The sequence below is a fragment of the Miniopterus schreibersii genome, assembly GCF_964146895.1.
Source record: "Miniopterus schreibersii genome assembly, chromosome: 16".
NCBI lineage: Eukaryota > Metazoa > Chordata > Mammalia > Chiroptera > Miniopteridae > Miniopterus > Miniopterus schreibersii.
Window position 1 is genome coordinate 4936118 of NC_138116.1, and position 13589 is coordinate 4949706.

At 46.6% G+C, this 13589-nt stretch overlaps 1 protein-coding gene across 5 annotated transcripts in view; it reads left to right on the forward strand.

The window, feature by feature from the left end:
- The window catches only part of SLC39A11 (solute carrier family 39 member 11), a 156695-nt gene that overhangs the window by 20540 nt on the left and 122566 nt on the right, over window positions 1-13589 (forward strand). For 3 of the 5 annotated variants that reach the window (XM_081162810.1, XM_081162811.1, XM_081162812.1), the window contains exon 4: window positions 6007-6165. The exons of the other annotated variants lie outside the window; for them this stretch is intronic. In XM_081162810.1, the coding sequence (XP_081018936.1) occupies window positions 6007-6165 (159 nt within the window). The remainder of the gene's footprint in view (window positions 1-6006; window positions 6166-13589) is intronic. 5 annotated transcript variants of the gene reach the window in all.

A 13589-nucleotide genomic window follows, 5' to 3' on the forward strand; every position in this document is an offset into this window, starting at 1 on the left:
CTAACTCATTTTTGGCCCCTTCCCCTGTTTTGGCAGAGGAAGTTAGAATTTGGTTGTTGGTCAGTATATCTGAAGCCTAGACATGTTTTGGGTGATTCCTTTCTTCAAGGACCTTCGTGCAGTCTGGGGCCTCACAAGCAAAGACCTGTGGTCGCTGAGAGTGGATGCTAAGAGGTCCTTTTGGATAGGATTTCTGTGCTTGTCTAATACTGCCGATGCTTAGCGTTTAAGAATGGCCTGACTCTCAGCTCTGGGCCTGGGCTTTGTCAGGTACTTGCCGGTTGTGTTGAATGACTTAAGCCTATGCCCAGAGGGACCGCTTTAGGTTGGACCCTAGAACCTGGGTTCCCAATATACTTTTCATAGTGCAAATGTGGCTCATCAGAACCTGGGGCAGCCTTCCTAAGGCTTCTTAAAAAATGCATATAACTTACATATATGCCCAGATCTTAAAGTGTTAGCCCAATGAGTTTATTGTATACACCTGTGTAACCGCCATTCAAAATGAGATGGAGCATTTCTGTCAGTGCAGAAAGAGCTTCTATTGCCTAAGCCAGTGCGTCCCCTCCTCTGGGGCGGCCGTTTTATGACTTCTGTCACCATTAATTAGTTTTGCATATTCTTGTGCTTAACTGGAATCATATGGTGTGTATATATATAGCATCCCTTCACTCAGTGTAATGATTTTGAGATTCATCTATGTTGTGATAGCAGTAGTTTTTCCTTATTTTATAAACATGCTACAGTGTGTTTATCGATTCTGCTGTTGATGGGCGCCTGGGTGGTTTCCAGGTTGGGGCTATGAATAAAGCTCCTGTGAACATTCTTGTGTAAGTCTTATGTAGACATACGTTTTCACTTTTCTTGGGGCAGCTGTCTAGGAGAGAAATTACTGGGTCAGAGGGTAGACTATTTTTTTTTTTTTAAGCTCAAGTGCTTTTTCTTAGTTGGGAGAGTGCACACAAACTTGTAGGCCAAGCCCCTGCCCATCACTTCCACTGGGTAGGTGTAGCTAACAAGAGTCACGTCATTCAAGCAGGTCTGCACCAACTAATAACTATGATTGGGGCTGGATGTAAATGGCTATTATTTTGAGCTGTTAGGTTTAATTCTGTAAAATTACATGAAGCTGGTATATTATGAGGACTTTTTGATAAAAGGAAATTAGGTACAGAGATATCCCCCATGTGAATTTGACTCATGCTTGAGACATGACTAATACTTGACATGCCAAGTTGGAAAGCTGACTCAGTGCAAAATTCATGAGGCCGCCCAGCAGGGCTTTCTGATGGGTGGTGACTCGATGTTGAGTGGACATGGGCAACCTCATCCTGGAGGGTTGCATGCAGCTATCTTCATTTTTCCGTGTCCCTCTGCCTCCGTCCTGATCAGACCTCACCACCTCCCATGTAGGCTCTGTCAGTAACCCAGCAGCCAGTCTGTTGGTTTCCTTCTTGGAGAATCTCTTCCAGTCGGTTGCGGAGGGGCCGTAGCTTCTGTATTTTGAAAACTCCAGGCGATTCTAGTGTGCAACCAGAGTTGTAACCCCGCCTCATCCCCCTCTCCATTGTCTCAAGTCCAAGCCATTCCGCCAGCCTTCTGAATTATACCCAACTATCTCGTGCCCCCCCCAATGCCCTCTTTTCCGCCAGTAAGCTTAGGCATGTTTGCCCCCGAGACTGCTCACACTGCTCCTTCCTTTCCAAGCCCTGGCCAACTTTCAAGAGCCCTTCACTGTGTTTTCTTCGATGTTCTTTTTTACAGCATTGCCATCTCCTTACTTGGAATGACCAAAGACTTCCTCACCCGCCGTTTCAGATGTCTCCTTGTTTACCCTGTCAGACATCTGGTGCCCTCTCACCGTGGTGTGTAGCCAGGTCCTCAGGCGGGGCCCGGCTCAGCCTTTGTACCCTTTCTCTCCCTCTCAGCTCCTTGGCACCCAGCATGTGTTGGTCGTGCAGTAGTCATGAACCTAGGTACCTATTAATTGACTTTTACAAATGAATTTTCTATCTGATTTGGAGACAGAGTGAGGCACCTTACTTGGCGACTGTACTTTCGGAGTAATTATTGCCTTGATTTGTATGGATTGCAGGGTTGTGCTTCCTCCTTAATTATTCAGTGGCCTCGGGGGTAGAGTCCGTGTTCATTTGCTTCAATGAACATTGATGGAGGACCCACCCGAGCAGGCCTTAAGTTGGGCATGGTTGTTTTGAACTGTGTTCCTGTCTCTGTAGACTTTCGTGCTGCTCTATAGAGACGGTGCCATTGAATAACGGATACTGCTGCTCAGTGCCTTGGTACTGATCAGTGTGCGGTGTTTGTCTCCCCCCGTTTTATTAAGAGGGAAAGTTTGTTTTGTGGCTTGGATTTTCTGCTGGTCTTTAAGCTGTTGTTGCTATCATAAAGGAAATGCTTAACTGCCCCCATCATGCCCGAATATTTGGATGTATTCCTTAAGGAACGCTTCACCAATTCATTTATATTTCCAGAGCTGAAATTGTCCCAAAATGAGAACTTAAGCACAAATGAGGAGGTTTGCGTTCGGTGGGCTAGGGAGTTAGCTTATGATCTTTGATTATTCTATGCTGGTACTTCTGACACTAGAGGGAAATTAATAGCATTTTGAAGTACAGATCCCTATGGCATTTTGCATGATATTTTGAAAAAAAAGGAGCATATGAGTTTTGCTAGGTTTTGGGAATTACTGAAGAGAAATGGGTGATTTTCTCTCAGAGTTTGTAAATATCTTCTGACTTTAAGTGTCTCCTCCAGTCCTTTTCAGTTTTCTGGTCTCCAGGTTATGATTTAGGTGCTTTTAACAAAAACACACAGTCCAGGTGGGTGTCTCATTATCAGGCAGAAACATTTCTGGAAATTGAGTTCTTGTACGTAGTAGCATTTCCCTCATTGAATGTTCACTGTGAAATCAGTTTTCTATTATAAAACATTTAAAAATCGTATTATAAATTTACTTATAATATTTACTTCTATATATTTATATATTTTCAAATTATATTAATCAGTTTATTTAAAAATCTCCCCTAGAGATGTGATGTATAGTTTAAAAAGTCGGGTTGTTCTACCAGGTTTGTAACACAAACCAGTAGTTTGCTGCCTTCCCCACCCTGACTCCTGCTTCTTAGGATAAACGTGAGCAGCCGTTTTAGGTGTTTCTTCAGCTTTTTGTCTCTATGTGTCTCAGCTATGGATAACTTTGCTGCTTTTTCACTTTTTCCCAGCTGTAAACATATGTAATGATTTTCTAGCGTAGAAGAAGAGGATCTGGTTCTTCTATCCCTACTTGCACCCTATATTGTCGATACAGTATGTTTTTTTTAGGTTAGTTCAATAGTTACAGTTTCATAAATGGAATATTACTCAGCCATAAAAAAGAATGATGCTCTGACACATGTTACAATACGGATCAACCTTGAAAGCATTACGTTCAGTGAAATAATCCAGACACAAAGGGACGAATACTGTATGATTCTACGTATAAGAAATATGTAGAAGAGACAAGTTCATAGAGACAAAGAGTAGATTAGAGGCTACCAGGGGTTGGGGGAGGGGAGAGTGGGGAGTTATTGCCTAATGGTTACAGGGCTTCTCTTTGGGGTGGTAAGAAAGGTTTGGGAATAGTGGTGATGGTTGTTCAACACTCTGAATGTAATTAATGCCACTGAATTGAGAACTTCAAAATGGCGAATTATATACATATCTCTCCATAATAAATAAGCACATTAATTAATTAATAAAAATAGCTTACATGTTTAAGACTGTAAATATTATTCTTTTATTTCCTTTCTTGTGCATTTTGTGTTTTCCAGAGTTAATCAAGGTTTCATGTTCTTGCTTTGCCCACTTTTTTGGGTACCCCTGTTATCAGCCTCCCACCCAGAAGTACATATCTCTTCCACACCTTCAGGTCTCTCAGGGCTCTACGGTTTGCTCTTCCCGGGAGCCCTCCAGCCCCTCTTTCCGTCTCTTTGGGCTCTTGCTCTGTGGAAACGCGTCCTTGAGTCTCTTCCTGAGAAATGTTCCTGGGAGGGAGTCTTCAGCAGGCTTCCCCCAAAGCAGGGCGTGATATGAGGACTCCTGTGCAAGGAATTTAGGGAAGATAGGCTTTGGGAGAAGTGGCCGGGGGTGAGGGATGGATGGGGCTGGGGAGGAGGCTGAGCTGAGATGTGGGAGCATGCTGGTCACTTCCACACAGCGCCCAGACCTCCACGGTCTCCTCCTGGTTTCCGTGTGGTACCCTAACCCCCAGCGGGGAGGGGCATCCCTGAACGTCTGGCAGGACGGTTACATTGATAAAGATGGACTGTGGGGAGGGCCTGAGGATGTGATGGAAAAGATTCCTTACCTGGGTCATGGTTTTAGATTTGTTGATGGCGGGGATGTAGGGGAGGCCCTGAAACTTGCAAGGAGAGGGCTTGCTGGGCAGGTCCTCTGTGCAGGTCCTCCCGGGTGGGGAGGTCACCACGAACGGCAGCTACCAAGGACTGTTGAATTCTAAAGCTGGTGAGACAGCAGTCTGGGGAAGGGAGGGATTGGACCATGGCAAGGAGAAGGAGCCCACCGGCTTCCTTCGATGGTCCCAGGGAGCTGAACTGATGAGACATTTGTATTCTTTTTGGGTGGTCCTGAAGCATCTGCAGTTTTCCGGGAGTGGCACTGAGGCCTTTGCTGGGAGAATCTAGCCCAGAACACCTGTGTGTGGATGAGACTGGCAGGAGGGAAGTCACTTTCTGTATGGATTTGTCCTTTATTGTTACTCTTGTGACACTTGGCTCTGTCACTCTGCATGTTATTTTGGAGATGGATGGTGCAGATGTCTTTTTAAAAGACAAGGTATAATTAAGTCACTTTTAGAAACCCATTCAACGTTTTGCATGTCAGTGATGACTGTCATGTGGTTGTGGTGGGTAGTGGGAGTACTCCAGCTGAGGAGATGTCACTGCATGTACAGGAGTAAATGACCATGATGCACTTTTAATTTGCTCAGTGCTAGGGAAGCTTTTATTGGCTTGACCTCACTGAGATCTTGCTCCAGCTTCGTTTTTCTCTCTTTGCTTGTGTTTTCCCCCTCATCGATGGTCCTGCTTGCTCAGTTCCCTGAATCTGCCACTTACTGGCTCTGTAACCTTGGGCAAATTATCACTTTGAGATTCAGTTTCTTTATCTACAAATAGCAAGAGAAAACAATATCTACCTCTCAGGGTTTTCGTGATGATAAAGTAAGATATCAAATGGGAAGCTTGCTCCCTAGAAATGATAGGTGATCAATAGATGTTTGTTCCCTTCCTCCTTTTCAGTGATAGGAAGATGGATGGGACCAAGCCGACAGTGACTCACTGGCTGTCCCCAGGTATTTCAAAGGCTGTCATGTATCACAGAGGAAAGACACATTCTTGGGTGTTCCAGAGAGCGGGCCTAGTGCTAATATGTAAAAATGAAAGGGAGAAATTTCCACTGGACATAAGGAAAACCTTTGTCTTATAATAATACACTGGCGCTGGTGAAGCAACGTGTCCCAGAAGTCTTCAATTAGAACAGGATTTCTCAACAGGGTCATTGACGTCAGGGCCAGGTGATTCTTTGTTGACAGGACTGTGTGTTGTAGGATGTTCGCAAGCATCTGTGGCCTCTAGTCATTGGATGTCCTAGTGTGACGACCAAAGATGTCTCCAGGCATTGCCCGCTGTCCCCTGGATGGCACAATTGCCCCGGTTGAGAACCATTGAAATAGAAGCTAGATGGCAGCGAACCAGACTTCATCTTCCCAAGGTCAACACGATTCTGCCCCAAGTTGAGTTCTTACAGCATTAATTTCAGGAATTCTGATGGCAGCCTCTTGGTTTGGGATGGCACCTACCGTGGAGAACTAAAGGCCTAACACATGACATTGTAGGGTTTCATTCGGGCCATAGAGAGCGACTGAAACCCACGCGGGAGGCCTTCTGTGGTTGGTTTAACGGTCCGCTGCTCACTGTGGTTTTGCAGGTCATGTTAGCGGCCTCCTATTGGTCCCTGCTGGCCCCAGCAGTTGAGATGGCCACATCCTCTGGGGGCTTTGGTGCCTTTGCCTTCTTCCCGGTGGCTGTGGGCTTCACCCTTGGAGCTGCATTTGTCTACTTGGCTGACCTCCTGATGCCTCAGCTGGTGAGTATCACCCTTCAAATGTGACCCATTAATGTCGCTGTTCAATCTCTGGTGACATGGAAGTAAGTGTTGCAAACCATGTAGGGCTTTTATGGAGAGGAACTGGATTTGACGTTTTTCCTAAAAGGAAGTAAGCTCTTGGTAATATGACTAATTGTCCCCTTGGTTATGCTTTGCTAAGTTCAGATTGTAAATGTCAGGCTTCATTATAAATACAGAGTGCAGCCCACAATCCACCGTGTGGCTCCACATACATGAATGGACCCAGAAACTGGGAGAAGTGAGTGACCGTGATCACGATCATGGTCCTGACCCTTAAAGCGCTAATGATGTCAACAGGGAGATGACAACACACCCAACTATAGCGTCAGACCAGGGACAAAGCAAGCAGTAGGAGGACTTACCTTACCTTGACCTGAGCAGGACGGGGTACTCTGAACAAAGTGTGGAAGCCAACAGATAATCACAGACCCGTGATGGCAGTCAGTGGTGGGCAGCCCAGGACACTGCTGCTCCAGCGTCTGCCAGACTGTCTCCTGCTTACCTTGCGGGATGCGGTCTGAGTGTTCCTTCCCCAGAAAGCTCCCTGACTGCCCATGCCTTGGTCCACTTTACACTTCCCCATCCTGGTCCTTGTTTTCTCTGTGCTGTCATTGCCTGTGGACCCGATCACTATGGCCTGAAGGTAGAGGCATGGCAGGGACAGGTCTGCTGTGGTCTCCCGTGTCCTACACACCAGCACAGTGCCTAGTGCATAGTAGGTGTTCAGGAGGGATTGATAAATGAATGAATGAATGGAGATGCTGAGAAAATCAAATAGATCTTTATGAAGACTCCTTACGTAAAGTTTCTAAGCTGAAAGTCCTTTACGCATGGGGAGTTATTTTCTGCAAACAGATCCATGCCCTTTGCAATTGACCACATTTTTGGCACTACAAACACGAGGCCCAGATAATTAAACCTGGAGGCAGAAAGTAGAAAAACCTTAATCTTAGAAATCGGAATCTGTTGTACGATTTTTCATGCGTTTTTTACTTTCTTAATTATGTTTACCCAAGAAGCTAAAGGTGCCTACTGCCATCTAGAAGGAGCGTTTTGGAGTAGTGCAGTCAGGAAGTGTTAGAGGGGAGGTGGGTGGGAAGGAGCAGAGAGGTCACTTTTGCTGCTTTGGAGAGATGTTGACACCTGAATCTCTCTCTCTGGAGGCTCTGATTCATCATATCCAAGGTGAGGCCTGGGCATCTAAACAAAACATCTGTACAAAGGCTCTGCTCTCCATCAGCCAAGGTTGCTGACTGCCCTCTGAAGGCTGCTTATAACTGGCTTTTGTTCAGGTGCTTTTTTTTGGATGATTCATAGCCATTCAGGTATCTTCTTCTTTCCCTTGGAATCCAGAGTCTTACTGTTGCAAAGGACTCAGAAAAGAGGGACAGAAAGACTTCCTGCACATGCTGAAAGGATGGTCTCAAGATGAGAAAGAGGAAAGGACCTGGTTCTATGGGTTGCAAACTTTAGAATGCACCAGAACCACCTGGGAGACTTAAAGAATGCAGGTGCCTGGGCCCCACCCCAGACTCAGTGACTTACAAGCTCTCTGGGTGAGGCCCAGGCACCTGCATTTGAAACTAGGTATCTGGGGGATTTGGGTGCTCATCAAAGAGAGAGAATCAGGACAGTCCCGAAAGGTGAGTAGTAGCCCTGGGGGAGCCTGGAAGGCTGTATCTGAAGGACCATCCATCCCTCAGGGGGTTCTGACGTGTGGGTGGCGTCTCTTCCCTTATCAGAGGAGCTCCAGGTTCCTCAGGGCATGTTTTCACTGTTATGGCTGCCTTTCTCCTCACTTTCTCCTGACACCTTCGTAAAAGCCATCGCCTGCTCTGTCTGACACCCTGATCCCGACTCTGCTCAGCCCTCCCCATTCTGCTAGGAGCTGTTTGCATCTCAGATTTCCATATGGTAGCGAGTGGCTGCTGGGGGTCCCAGGAGACTGGCTCATGGATGATGCCATTAGAAGAAAATACGGGAGAGCCTCTTACAAGAATGTTCATTTTATCCTAGATGACAGTAATGACCCCACATAATTAAGTCTATGGTATCCATATGTGAAGCCCATCGTCGGAAGAGCAGTATCCCAGGACTCGAACACTGATGGATACTCCATGCTCTTGCCTGTATTTACTTTTCAAGACGGGGACTTATTACTTTTCTCTTAATGAATGCAAAACTCTACATCTTGGAACAGTGGAATAAGATAAACTGTCCTCACTCAAAGCCTAGCTTGGTAAAATCCTGGGAGGTAAGGATGAATGACAAATTGTCATCATGAGTTAACACGCTTCCCATGTTCAGTGGTAATTTTGTAGAACAGTAGATGCCCTTTAAAAATTCTACCGAAAGGCAAAAAAACAAAGATACCAGCCAGGCTTGTTTAAAGGTAATCTGTATCCTTAAGCCATATCTTAGGAGGGTGTAAATAGCATGATCTGACACAAATGGAATATTTATATCCTTTGCTATTATCATGTTATAAGGCATGGTAGTTGCTTCCAGCAATTTAAGAGAAACTTGTGCTGGCTGCTTGTTGTTATCATAGCAAAATCATTTCATTGCAAATAAAAGGATTAAACATTTAGAGGAAAGGAGATGCCAAAGTAAAGAAAATCCCTTAAAAGAAACACAATCTGAGGAACCTCCCAGAGACCTCCCGGCATCCATGCTGCTGCTTTAGGCTCTGTGGCTAGAGGTGGGATTCCATGTGCCTATTGAGAAATAGATGTTTATAAGGACCCCCCCCCCCCCGCCCCGCCTCCAGAGGTTTTCCTGACTTCAGCAGTAACCTTCCTTTACCACAGGCTTCCTGAGTCTCTTGAGGGACAGAAGGCATTTTGCCAGCTGGGATACATAGCTCAGGATTGTGGCCATTGAAGATGTCAGTGGCTTTAGCAAATTCCACAGCCTATTTTCAGAGAAGAAACCAGGAATGCAAAAGTATCTCAAATGCCAACCAGACTAAAGCCTCCTTGAGCTGGAGTGAATATGTCTAATGCAAGAAATCAGCTATTTGATATGATTTTCTTTGACTTATCCTGGGCTTGAGTATCAAAGGAACTGCCATTTTGGAGTCCCAACTGTTGTTGTTTTTTGGACTCTTTTGGCAGAGACTCACCAGATTGTAACTGGAATGGGATGCCCAGTGTAAACAGAAAGGGGTTCAGTGAGTATTGGTTCATTTAGTGATGGTGAGCCCCTGAGATGGGGGGTCTCAAAGCCTCAGGGAGGTGACCCTCCAGAAGCTCGAGTCTGGGTCACCATTGCACATGCACGCCAAGACGAAAGAGCTATGTTTTGTACTTCAAGGGTTGACCAGGAAACAAGCTCATTCAGAGTCTAAAAAGTCCCTTAGGAAGACTCTGCTGGGACCTTTGGGACTCCTGGGGTAGACCCTTCTTTGAGGGCTCCTGACAAAGTTGGTGACCAGGTCTTCTCTAGGCACCTCGCCTCTCCTACCTTCTTTCTGTTACTTCAGAGTTAATGTTGGAGCCAGAGTCATCGTGGTTATGGGTCTTGGGGGGTGGCGGGTGGTGTGGGTATAAGGGTAGAGACCTGGAGTCAGATTGCTGGCTCTTACTCCCTGGTTCCTCCAAGATTCACCGTGTGTCCTTGAGGAAGTTAGATCAGGTCTCTAAGTCTTAGTTTTCTCACTGGTAAAATGAAGATAAAAATATCACTTGCCACATAGGATTGTTTGAGAAGATTAAACAAAAACATCCACTTAAAGCAGTAATCTCAGTGCCTAGCGTTCAGTTAATTTTAGCTGTTATTACCTCAGGTGAGACTCGTTGAGAAAAAATGACTGGCTTCTTATTTAAGCAAAACTCTGAGCCCTGAAGTTTCAGATGAGAGGGAAACTTCATTCCAAACACCTAACAAAATCCAGCTCTTGGCCCAGTCTTCACTCTTGATGAATGTCACTCTCTCTTGAATGCTAAAACATGACCCAAATACCTGGCTCTTCTTTGCCGAGATAGGTTGATATTTTTAAAGACTTTGTTAACTACCGATGGAGGACAACAGGGGAATAATTAAGAACCTAAGAACAACTAGCTTGCAAAGTACAGTCCACTCCTAGGACCTTGGGTCCTTCGCTCTTCCACATAACAAACGAGGTGCCTACAGTCTAGCCCCAAAGGGTCGAACGGAGCCTGGTTTGCTGCCATCTAGCTTCTCACACGGCGTCCCCTGGCTTCAGACCAGCAATGGTGTGTTAACTCCTCTCATTTTCGGATCTTCTGATGTCACCACAGACAGCTCTATGCTTTCGAGGGCTCGTGGGACCAGATCAGGCCATCCAGGCCATCTCCTTTCCTAGGGTCAACCATGCTGTACAACATCCACCATCCTGGGACTTCCCCTTTCCCCCTTTCTAACAGAACCCCGATTTTGTTTGATCTAGTGATGCACCCAGCCATAAATCCTTAGTATGGCAGCCTCCCTTGCAGCTAGACCAGCTCATGTGATAGGGTCAGCAGAAGTCTTGAGGGACAGCTTCCCTTCTCACCTTCTCCTCACCCCTTCTCTTTCCTGGAGCAGCACGGCAGCCGCGGGGAGGCAGCGGCCGTCGCTAAGGGTGGCAGGGCAGGGAGCAGGAGTCCCGTTCCTCCTGGCAGCCTTGGACTGTACTGTTGACTCCCAGCCTTCTTGTCAAGTGAGACAAATAAACCCTGTATGTGTTTAAGTCACTGCAGTAGGGTTTTGTGTTTCTTCTGACCAAACCTAATCTTAACTAGTTTTTTGAGCCGACTTCTGTGCAATGGTTTGAAGGTTTCTGTAATTTTTTCCATTTTACTGTTAGTTCAGATTCCCTAAGAGAAGGACAAGCAGAACAAGGCTCGGAGGTATCCATGGTGGGTCTCACGTACCCATGGCGGGCACGAGGGAGGGCTCAGCTGGAGGCCCGTGCGGTGTCGGCAGAGGGATGAGTCAGCGGGTCATGTTGTCCAGCAGCCCACAGCATCCCCTTGCTTCCTGCCCGCCCTACTAGAGTTTGGTATTTATATTATGAGTTCTAGACAAAGAAAAGAACGTCTAACAGGAGGCCTGTCCAAACCTGACCCCGGCAGAGAGGATGGGGTGGGGCAGGAGGCAAGGCAACTGCAGCTGCTGAGTAATGTTTTTTGTGGGGAGAACAGCATCCTATTTTTGAAGTCAGCTCCAAGTCTGGGAAGGAGACTCACAGCCCCCAGGAAATAACCTGTGTTTTGCAAACACAGGAAAACAAACCGAGAAACAGTGATCTTTTCTTTCTAAGCTTCTCCGAGGGATGTAACACTGGAAAATAACTGTTAAGTCTCGGTTGGCCCGGGGCCCCTGAGTGGAAATGGGAGAGGGTATTGATTAGCTCAATGGCTCGTTAAAGAGCTAGCTGTGTTTGTCCTCATGGCTGGTACACAGGCAGCCTCGTTTCCGTCTCCATACTTATTGGATTTTAGGTGGCAACGCACACAAATACTGCTTTCACTGGGTAAATATTAGGCTTGTGATCGGATGGGGAGACTGCAGAGTGACTGTAGCAAGTGGAAGGGTGGGAGGGAGCCATCTATATTGTAATGCCCAAAGCTGGCCGCAAACCCTCCGCCTCCCCGATTCTCGCCCGCTGATTTCCTAAAGTGACAGGCCACGATGGCGACGATGATGAAGGGGAAAAGTGTTGGCCCTGATGAGCACAAAAATGTCATTAAAAAAAATTTAGCCCTGTCCGCCGTGGTTCCGTTGGTTGGGTGGGGGCCCAGGCACTGAGAGGTCACTAGTTCGATTCCCGCTCAGGGCACACGCCAGAGTTGCAGCTCTGTCCCCGGGGGGTGGGGTGGGGGCAGAGGGGGGCGTGCAGGAGGCCGCAGATCAGTGTTTCTTTCTCTCATCAATGTTTCTCCCTCTCCCTTCCTCTCTCTCTAAAATCAATAAGAACATATTAAAAAAAAAATTTAATTCTTTTCTCAATTACACTTTACATTGAATGTTATTTTGTATTAGTTTCAGGTGTACAGCATAGTGGTTAGACAATCATATACTTTACAAAGTGTCCCCCCAAATGTTTCCAGTACCCGCTTGGCACCATACAATATTAGCCACTCTATTTCCCTTGCTGTACTTTACATTCCCGTCATAATATGTCTCTTTATTCTACTGTGTGATGTGCTTTCACCCCTCACTCAGACCTGAGTTTTTGTTGCAGCGGCACCAAGTCTGTTTTCTTTCCGCTTCCCTGTTGCTTTCACGGCTGAGACAGGCCAGTCCTAGTTTTCCATCTAATGATAATAATGATGGTGAAAATCACAGCTAATATTAATCGAGGGGTTATTCCAGGCCAGGTGTCCCGCTAAACACATTATATAAATGTCTTTATTCTCATTCTAGGGAGCAGCTCAAGTCCCAGCAGGCTGGAAGCATGCTTTGTCCCGGAGTCGGAATTTCGGCTCCTTTGTGCAAACCGCAGATGCTTTGTAGATGTAATCTTCTCTCCCCGCATGGCGAAATTGGAGGTCTGCAGGCTCCCCATTGCCTGGAGCGCCTCTTCTTTAATTACACAAACTATAAACCAGGTTAGGTGTTGTGCACTCAGTTATACTGGGCGGGGGACATTCAAGGAGCCACGGGCTCTGAACAGCAGTCCTCCTGGGGGTCACCCTTCTGGGGAAGGGAGAGTTTCACCCACAGGTGCAGTCCTCACGCCTGCCCTGGCCCAGGACAGATGGGAGCCTCTCAGAACCACTTCGAATTTGCTCTCTGGCAAATTTCCTTGCTGGGCTGTTCCCACAAGGACTGATGGTGGTGGTCTCACTCTCGTGATTTTTATGTTTGCTCTCCATCTGGATGGAAAATCGGAGAAAACACATTCTCAGTCAGGAGTGGCTTGGAGATAAAGGACTGAGCTTTTCATTATAATTGGGGGCATTGTGCCATTCCTGTGGGAGGCAGAGCTGTATGATCCACCCAGGGCCTCTCTCTTGCCACCTGGGAAATCAAGTGATTTTCAGAAAGAGAGAGAAAATGAGAGAGAGAGAGAGTCTGTTGGGTGAAGGATGGGGAATACAAACCTTGATGATCTCTGTAAGCAGATTCTATAGGCAGCTTGCCACCAAAAATCTCATTTTAACTCAAGTTCTCAACCATTCCCAAATCTGACCACTCTGTTTCACTCTCACCCTTCCTCTGCCTCACTCTTTGGTAAGCAGACATTGATCAAAGCGCACAGATGCGAGAACCTAGAGGTCTGGGCGATGCAGACGCAGGGTAATCAAGGCTGTAGGTTATGTCATCCGACAGCACAGGGGACGTGACAGCCTGTGTCCTGGGCACTGGAGAGGTGGTGGGGACACTGAGTCCCAAACACCCTGCAGGGGTGCGGTGGAGGGGGAGCACAGGGA